A 10181-nucleotide genomic window follows, 5' to 3' on the forward strand; every position below is an offset into this window, starting at 1 on the left:
CTGGTACTTTATCTGGAGAATCCGATTTGAGTGGGTCTTTGACTGGTACTACGAGTAGTTCACGACACTCCTCCATTTCGTTCGAGCTTGGAGTAGGCAAGGGTGTCCCTGAGATTGCTCCTTGTTAACACTTCACCCTCTTCACTCTTCGAGAGTCACTCTTCGGCCTCTTACATGAAATCCCCGCCAACTAAAAGAAGAAGAATATAGCTGAAAGTAGTGCGAAGAATGCCAACCCATCCGATGGGACTTCTTATCGTTCTGGATCCGAATGATCAATGTGATGCTGCTGGCTCTGTATAGCAGTTAACGAGGCCTTCTATCTTCCCAGCTGGCGTTAACGATTTCTGCTCTTCTCTGGTTATCAAGTTATTTATGTGTAACATTGGTAGTATTAAAAATTTATTTGATGCTTATTCGATTAATCAACATTTCTTAATTAACTGTGATATTTTGTGTTTTGTTTAAACTTCCTCTGCTGGTATATCCCTGGCTTCTTTTTGTCCAATTTAATGTTTTCTTAACCGAGGGAATTCGAGAGAAAACTCATGGTAGGGCTAGCGGTGGACTGGCCATTTTAGTTAAGTGGGAAACTTATTTTCAAATTAATCTGATTTCTAAGCCAAATTTGTGGTTCGCTGTAAAAATTAGATTGCCCGATATGGAATATATTATTGTTTAGTGTATTTTAAGCCTACTTGTAGTCTAGTTTTTTGTATTGAATATCTTGAACAATTTATAGCAGAGATGCAATTTCACTGTTATTTTTGATACAAGAATAATTGTTTTGGGGGATGTCAGTAGTCATATTGATTTAATATTCATCTTTATTTTAAGAAGTAGGTTTATTCCTTTCTTTTTATAATACTAACTTATTTTAATTTGAATATATATATATATATTAAATTAATAATTTTACGGTTAAACTGCAATTATGGCCATCCAACGCAGCTCTAAAACTAAAAAGAAAGTCTAGAGTTTGAGTCCTGTGCATAAAGTGAAGATAAGTTCCATAAATATGGTAGCAAGCAAAGGTTCTATTTGAATGAATAAATTCATAAGATTAAAACAGAGGTTCCTTAAAGATAATAAACTTTATTGAACTGCTACACTGTTATAATTAAATGAGTAATTAACAAGCTTTTAAGGGTAAAAATTGGATAAACTTTTATATACGACCTTTAATTTGTTTAAAGGACCTTTTTAATTATATTGTATTATACATAATAAAAAAAAAACTTTCTTGTAATACATAATATTTACTTAAGAATAAATCGTAAGATGATGGCTCATTTTTCGATAGCTCTATTTAAGATCTGAAAATATAATTACTTGGTACATTATTAATTGGTACATGGTCTGAAAGGAGGACTGAAAATTTTCTCAAGGAATTATTGCTCAGGAAATTTAAGCTGCTAACAATTCATGGATTCTGAAAACATTTATAGAATTTAATCCAGTATAATCAATAACTAGGATACTACCATTGGTGCTGATACAAAAGCAAATTTATTTATCTAGACACGAAATTTAATAACACTATACATTACCCAAAATTAACAATAGTAAAAGATCTCATCTATATAAGTGCAATAATCGTCATCATCATCGTCATCATCAGAGTCATCATCAGAGTCACTATCAGTCTTCTGTGGTTTAGGTGGTGGAGGGGGTCTAGTTGTCGTGGTTCTTCTTGTTGTGGTTGTTGTCGCCGTGGTTGTAGTTGTTGTGGTCGTAGTTGGCGTGGTAGTAGTTGTTGTGGTTGTAGTTGGCGTGGTTATAGTTGTAGTTGGGAAATTAGTGGTAGCTGTGGTGGTACTTATTGTAGAAGGTAAATTATAAGGGTCAATAGGATAATTATTATTGTAAGGGCCATAGGGATAGTTATTCATATCGTTAGGAGAATTTGTTGGATATTGATTATTGTTTGGTGTATATGTAGGACCTTGTGTAGGATAATTGATATTCAGATTTCCCCCTGGAGCATTGGGAGAGTCGTAGGAATAGTTATTCACATCGTTAGGAGATGTTGTTGGATAATGATTATTGTTTGGTGAATATCTATGACTTTGTGTAGGATAATTGATATTCAGATTTCCCCCCGGAGCATTGGGAGAGTCGTAGGAATAGTTATTCACATCGTTAGGAGATGTTGTTGGATATTGATTATTGTTTGGTGAATATCTATGACTTTGTGTAGGATAATTGATATTCAGATTTCCCCCCGGAGCATTGGGAGAGTCGTAGGAATTGTTATTCACATCGTTAGGAGATGTTGTTGGATATTGATTATTGTTTGGTGAATATCTATGACTTTGTGTAGGATAATTAGTATTTTGGGGAAATGGTGTTTGTGGATATTGTTGTTGGTTTGGGCCAGGACGTTGTGTAGGATAATAATTATTTTGGGGAAATGGCGTTTGTGGATTCTGATTGTTGTTTGGTCCACAGACTGTACTTTGGGCAAGATCATTACTATTTACTGGTTGGTTAGGGTTGGTAGAATAGTTATCATTAGCACCAGTCTCATTAGATTCATTATATATACTGTACTCTTCGCAACTTTTTTTTAAATATTCATCTTCCTCCTCGGCGCTTGTTCTAGTCATATTTCGACACTTTTTGTTTGTTGGCTTCGTAAGCGCTAATTTCATGCACTCTTCCAAGCACCTTTCTTCCAAGCACCTTTCTTCCTAAAACATTTGAATAATTTAATCTGTATTGCATAGATGATAGTACTTATTATTCTTGATTATGATGGAAATCTTTTTACTCCTTTGGCTCTCTTTTATGATTCTTGGACCTTATATGCCGTGGGCAAATATGTTTAGAAAAACTAAATACAAAATTAACAACTTCAATAATTTTTGCTTTACGGGCTGCGTCTCTAACCGCTCGGCAACTATACCATCAAAATCTAAATAAAGCTGATAAATTTGTTAAGTAAAATGACTTTTTCAGGGTTTTTAAATTCGTAATATTTTCTTTACTCTGTTTATGAATCTATTTTGGTTGTAAGAAGTTTAAATATTTTTTTTCCAATCTGTACTAGACTAGAAGATTTAGATTTAGTGGATAATAATGCGAACATGCCTTATAATCTCGCCCAACTATCGCAAGTAGTGTGGATAGTAGAGAATAATCTTCTTTTTTTTTTTTTTTTATTTAAGGCGCGCCAACATCAAAGATTATTGGCGCCCGGAGCTTTTTTCAGTGCTCTGCCGGCCTGCGGACAGTGTTCTCTCGTTACAGACAAGAATGTCTATCACCGGACAATGAACTAAAAGAAGCTCCTAGGAAGAGAAAATCTAAGAGTCAGCAGCTGGATTCAAACCCGGGACCTCTGCGTGGGAGTCCAGTACGCTAACCGCATAGCTAATCCCTTCCCTAGTGGAGGATAATCTTTTCGTTTATTGTGGAGATTTACTGCTCTAAATAAATGGATATGACGTGCGAGTTGTATATGAGCTACAACCTAGTCATTTGTAGGGCGATTAAAAGAATTGTAGAATAACTGCCAGGTTTATCTTGAAGACGCAAATAAATTAGAACTTTCAAAAAGCTCGCAACAAATAAGATGTGAGGAGCTGAGTTTTAGTACCCCAATCCGAATAGCATTTGAAATCAGTATCATCCTGCCTTTCTAAGTTCTTATTGCTGATTGAGAAACTTGGATATATGTTTAGCAAACCGCAGTGAAAGGATCTCAGTTCTGAGAGTACAGGGCTAGTCCAACTTTGAGATAGTTACAGTATTTCTGGCAGAGCAAAGAACACTATTTTATTTATTTATTTTTTTTTTACTACTCAAATCATAACCGAAGGATAATTAGTCCCTGAGACTTCACCTTTACAGATTCTTTGAGAATTAAGGGACATACTAGAAATCCTAACGATTATCGGTAACGACAAGGTCTTAATCGTCCCGGGAGTACCCGTTCATTGGGGATGTAGGGCGATTTTTGATAAAGTGCTGTAGAGTTGCTTCTTTCAACTCCTCTTATGAGTTATAGGTATCTATAGGTATAGCCTGAATTTAGGAGAGGTACGATAATTTACAGGGAAATCGAATACTTGGGGCCTTAAGCTTAAGGATTGATTGGGGAACTACTTTTGATTAATTTCGTATAGGAGACGTTTATTTTCAGTAATATTTTCTTAAATTCAATTGTTTATTTTCTTGTGTCGAATGGCCTAATGTATTCATTTGAGTCAATTTACTTCTATATTGTCGCTGTTGGTGTTATTGAATGCTTTATAAACATTGCAGTTTTCATAACATCCTACTAGCGGATATTTGTCTGCTATACTTGGATTGTTCTCCTTTGGTACCAAATTCTCGCTGTTTGATACGCAATTTTCTTCCTGAAAAAGAAATACCAAAAGTCGTCTAGATTAGTTATTGATAGATTATTTTATTTAAACACATATTTTTTTTATTTATTTATTTTTTAATTTATTTTGTTATTTACAATCTGTATGCAATATACAATAAGTAAATATGAAGACTGAATATGGTGAGCTGGTGCGGGAGGAGAGCAAGAGGAGAGAAGCTACTCAGTGGTAGCACTCTCTATAGGAGAGAGGAGAATGTGGGGAGGAGAATGTGAGGAGGAGATACGAGGAGGAGAGAGGAGAGTAATAATTTAGTACTTCAGCCTACAAGGAAGTTACGGGGCCACTGGCGATTCAGTCGGCGAGGAGTAATAGGAATGTCAGAGGAAGCGAGAGACTGTACTAGAGGATTAGAGCTAGTCGAGAGAGTAGTATGGAACTTTTGGTATTTAGTCTTGGCGACTTGGTCTATGAAGGGAATGTTGAGGTCGGTGTGAAGAGTGAGGTTAGTCACCGTAGAAAGGAGCGTCAACTATCTGTCGGAGGAGTTTTGACTGAAAAGTTTGTACTGTCCGTATGTTTGTAGGTTTGGCTGAACCCCACAGCTCTAGTCCGTAAGTCAACATAGATTTGAGGATAGTGTTGTATGTTAAACGTTTGAGTTCTAACGGCAATTTGGAGCGTCGTCCAAGTAGTCTATAAAGAAGTATCGCACGTTTTGTCATTGATTGTCTTTTAAGTCTAGTGTGTGGGTTCCACGTGAGTCGTTTGTCTATGTAGAGGCCAAGGTAGCGCACCAGATCTGTACATGGAAGAGGATTGCTGTAAAAGAGGGCAGGTGGACAGGAGCCCCGCCGGAAAACACATATTTAAGATCTCTGGAATGCAATCTCATAGTAAAAATAAATTCGTTAATTTGCTTCCGATAGGCCCATTTTTAAGATCAGCTAACCTCTAGGTGGTACCAATATTTGGGAAAAAGCAATATTGCTGGTGTCCGCCGAATGAACACGATTGCTTGCGCTGCAGTCAACCACCAATAAAAAAGCTCCAATTTAGCTATATTTTTCAATAAATTATTTTAGTTTTGCGAATGAAAATCTTAGAAAAACTCGGTACAGCTGGAAACGAACAATAAATCAACTATAATATCTGTTCATTACCTTTTTTGTTTTGAATTGGTTTTCTCTTTTTATCTAGATCTAGAAGATCCCATTATCGCCCCTTATGATAAGGTTTCAACCATTTGCATCCATCGGAACAAACCAAATAATCTCTGCACTTGATTTAGAAATTATTAATGTCAAAGTTCCTAAACGTTTACTCAAAATAGGATTTGATGCTAATATAGACAGGTCAGTCTGGGCAGTATTTATGCTCAGAAGTTTCTGAAACATCCCAGGCCCCAAATTCAATCACCTAATAATTTAGGCTAAACTGCAAACAGCGTTTTACTGGAACTAAACTGATTGACTCCTAATAAAGTATGAGTCCTTAAGTTATGAATAGCTCTTAATAAAAGGGATTCTAAGTAAAACTAAAATCCATTCCTAACTTATAGATTAAATATTCTCATTTTGTGGGATAAAACAATGAATACAAATAAGTAATCCATTTGAATTGCATTCATGAAATCAGACAGAGCTAAAAGAGTACGCATGAATATTCTTTATTGAAATTTCGACCACAATCCATATGCAGTAAAAAAATATATTTAAAGCTAAAAAATATGTATATAATATTCTACTTACAGCAAAAATGGCTAATAATTGTAAAAATATCAACAACACGTACTTGGAGACCATCATTTGGATCTACGTTTGTTCCAACAGTTATTCATAAAACTCATCAATTTTAATTCATTTAAGCAATCTCCGTTTTCAAACAATAGGCTCATTTTTATTACCTTCATTTATATTTAAATCGATCATATTTAACAATCAATTCTTTTATCATTTATTACAAAAACTCTTCACAATAATAACTTAATGGCAAATAAAATATTGCCAGAAATTGAAACAATTGTAATTTATTTTTTAGGAAATTTATTGTCTTATTCAATACATTTATTTTAAGTGTTCATATTAACACCGAAATTTAAATATTCACATTAAATTTTATTGCGACGTTACTAATTACTAAACTCCGGTAATGGAGACTAATATCTGGACACCATTATAGTTTCATACAGTTGATATCTCTCGCTATGTAGTCGCTTTACCATCTTGTTCGCTTAATTTACCCGCAGAGTACTCTGATAGTGCTGACATTTCTGGATATAAGAACCTTTAGGGTACTATTCCCTGCAAACAACTCTATCCTTGCCCATTTACATTCCTTTTATTTGTTCCCTTACAACTATAAAGATTTATTTAAATATCTAATAGGTTTTTTATCTTATCAATATGATCTTGGTAACAGTTTGGTAAAGTTCAAAGTACAAATAATATTTCTTGAATCTTCTCATTTCGCTCAATTGAGCTGTTATTCTCGACTCTTTTCTGGCAAACGACCAATCATAGTTGGTCTTTGTTTCATCTCCACGTTCTCAGGCATATAATTAAAACCCAAAACACGCAAATTTACTGTTTGTATGTGAACTACAATATTTATAGCCTCCGCCAAACAATGTGTCACATTTAGAATGCACAGTGGGAGACCCAGGTACAAAGGGTGATTATGAGAGCAATGCTACTAGAGCAAGTCACTCGAAGACAATTAGCCCAGTTAGAGCACTGAAAGATAAGTCTTACCACAAGATGCAATCAATCGACTTAGTTTGTGTGTTAGGATTGGGAAGAGAAGAAAAGTCGTCTTAAAGCCTGTTTGATTGCATCGTATTCGATTGTTAATGTTATGAGAGCTCTTTAGTTATGGCCTTTCTTTTACTTGTCCTAAAAGGCGCAGCAGAGTAAACCCTATTTTGCTTAGCCTCCTGAGAAGATCCTCAAGATTTGTTTAATATTTTCTCAACAAATAATTGGAAAAATAATCATTACAGGTGCACTACATGAATGTAATATCACATAACCTGTGGTCTGAAGTTTTTATTTTGCTTATTTTAAGTTAAAAAACACACAATATAAAAGTAGATCAATAAACATAATAATATTCATAGCGCTCGCTATTAGATTACGGGATAGCTCAGTGATTAGCGTAACCTTAGCTTCACCGCCAAAATCTCGGGTCCGAATCCAGAAGCTGGCTCTAAGATTGACTATTATTCAGTACTGCAAGACAAACATAACAAAATGGAAAACATATTTATCAACTAGTAATTCACTTCTAATTGCATACACATAGAAGGAAAATGTTTTTTATCTATTTCTAAGTGATTGCAGTTATTATCTAAGTTCATCCACAAACCAACGAACGAGTATGTTAAACAGGCTTAACCTATCCCTGGACTGGTTGTCAGACCATATGGCATACCATACGTCTAAGTATATCCATAAGGTACCCTAGACGACATTTTTTTTTTAAAGCAACGTTTTATGATACTGAAATAGTTTTCTAAATTCAATTTATGCATAGCCAGTAAATGAATTAATTTATCGAACTATGCATAAAGTCATTCAAAGGAGTGACCTTTGTGAAGTGTATGATCTTAGTTTTAAAACTTTTTTAAAGATTCTAAAACTTTCATTGACTGGGCAGCTAAAAAACATTTAAGTAGCCGCTCGTTCTTATTACACATTAAACAATTATCGTTAACAAAAAGCCTGAAATTATATCTATTCCTGACAATATTGTTGCTCCTGGGACTTTATCTGGAGAATCCGATTTGACTGGTACCACGAGAAGTTCACGACACTCCTCCATTTCGTTCGAGCTTGGAGTAGGCAAGGGTGTCTCTGAGATTACTCCTTGTTAACACTTCACTCTGTTCAGATAGAGGTCACTATTCGGCCTCATACATGAAATCCCTGCCAACTAAAAGAAGAAGAATATAGCTGAAAGTAGTGCGAAGAATACCAACCCATCCGATGGGACTTCTTATCGTTCTGGATCCGAATGATCAATGTGATGCTGCTGGCTCTGTATAGCAGTTAACGAGGCCTTCTATCTTCCCAGCTGGCGTTAACGATTTCTGCTCTTCTCACGGTTATCAAGTTATTTATGTGTAACATTGGTGGTATTAAAAATTTATTTGATGCTTATTCGATTAATCAATAATAATAATAATAATAATAATATTGTCTTTATTTTGGATAATATTTACATAAGATATTATTACAATAGAAAAGCGACAGACAGTTCTCTTGGTCTTTTGACCGTCAGAGGGTTGCTGTGTTTTGCTGCATATACAATAAATAAATAAACAAATAAAGATCTAATTTAAATACAGAAGTAACTTTAAAAAATGTTTAAATTAAATTATATCTTGATTTATTAGTAATTTCATCGTAATCAGATTAGAAAGCAAAGTAGAAGAGAGAAAAGAGAAAATATAAAAATAAAGTAGCACAAAATAAAATACAACAAAATAAAACAGAAAATTAAACTATTATCTTGGGCGCCAATAAGACATTAGACGGTTTGGATTAATAATTAAATTCTTGGATTAAAGTGAATCTATAACACCAAGCTTGCTTACAGTAAGACACCAAACTAGGCCATCTGTTTTCATTGGTTAGCAGGTCTGTAAATTCATCGCAATCCAATTCATATTTCTTAAAATGTACATATCTCAGACCTTGTAAAATAGGGCACACACAGACAAAATGAAAAACATCCTCACATCTCTGTAAATTACACAAGGAGCATAATTTAATATCGTTATTAAATTTATAATTATTTAAGTACAATAGTTCCCCTCTACACTTAATAACCCAACTGATAGCCACTGAATCTAAATTACTATACACAGGAATTCTGCCACAACATAATACACTTTTATACAATTTGTGATAACAGCTTTTTTGTGCGTTCAACCTATACTGAGTAATTAATTTTTCTTTTACTTTTTCTGTAATTGCATTAACACTATAGTTTTTATTTAGTAATTGTTCTAAGGGAACGTCATAATTAATGCAGAATTTTTCCCAATCCTTATACAAATAAATCTTTTTTCTTATAATTTCGTTAATTACGATGTGAGGATATCTTTCACTCGGCAAATCAATACATCTACGTACATAGTTAATGTGTAGCCTAATAGTGTACAAATAGGTGGGCATCAGATTGGTTTCCAAATATACAATGTAATCGGGGGCATTAACAGGCAATTTGAAAACTTTTTTAATAAAATATTTTAACAGAACCTCAATCTTATCGTATGGTGTTATACCCCATATCTGGGCTCCATAACAAATCATTGCCCTCGATACAGCATTGTATACCTGAATCTTAGCGCTAAATGGTATGTTTTTATTCAAAATAATACTATTAAATGAATTAAGAGCAAATTTTGCTTTTGAATTTCTCTCTTTAAAATGCCCATCAAGAGACAAATTTGAAGATAAAGTTATTCCTAAGTACTTGTAGCTATTTACTACTTCAATTTTCTCCTTGTTATACCACCAAACTTCGTGTCTAGCTGGTCTACCTCCATTCCTAAAGACCATTATTTTGGATTTACTCAGATTTAACTGAAGGTTCCACCTGGCGAAATATTCCGCAACTGACTCTATCATTCTTTGTAGGGACACCTTGTCTGTGGCAAGAAGTACCAGGTCATCAGCGTAAGCCAGTAACTTGATAATTGTATCGCCTACTTGAACTCCTCCCTCGAGACAATCCTCAACCTCACACAAGAACAGAGAGAATAACAGGGGGCTAAGCAGACATCCCTGCTTTACACCCATTTTTGTTTCAAACCGCTCTGATAAACCCTCATGATTCCAC

At 34.5% G+C, this 10181-nt stretch overlaps 1 protein-coding gene across 1 annotated transcript; it reads right to left on the bottom strand.

Annotated features, from left to right (window-relative positions):
• Positions 1-856: 856 nt before the first annotated feature.
• On the bottom strand, positions 857-6230 carry LOC141453286 (uncharacterized). The gene is made up of 3 exons (XM_074126302.1): positions 6086-6230; positions 4221-4364; positions 857-2693 (listed from the first exon to the last, which is right to left on the bottom strand). The coding sequence occupies exons 1-3, from the start codon at positions 6140-6142 to the stop codon at positions 1557-1559; spliced, it is 1338 nt and encodes a 445-aa protein (XP_073982403.1). The 5' UTR covers positions 6143-6230; the 3' UTR covers positions 857-1556.
• Positions 6231-10181: the final 3951 nt, after the last annotated feature.

This window comes from Rhodnius prolixus, unplaced genomic scaffold (assembly GCF_049639745.1).
Source record: "Rhodnius prolixus isolate KJV_2025 unplaced genomic scaffold, Rpr scaffold_3, whole genome shotgun sequence".
Lineage (NCBI taxonomy): Eukaryota > Metazoa > Arthropoda > Insecta > Hemiptera > Reduviidae > Rhodnius > Rhodnius prolixus.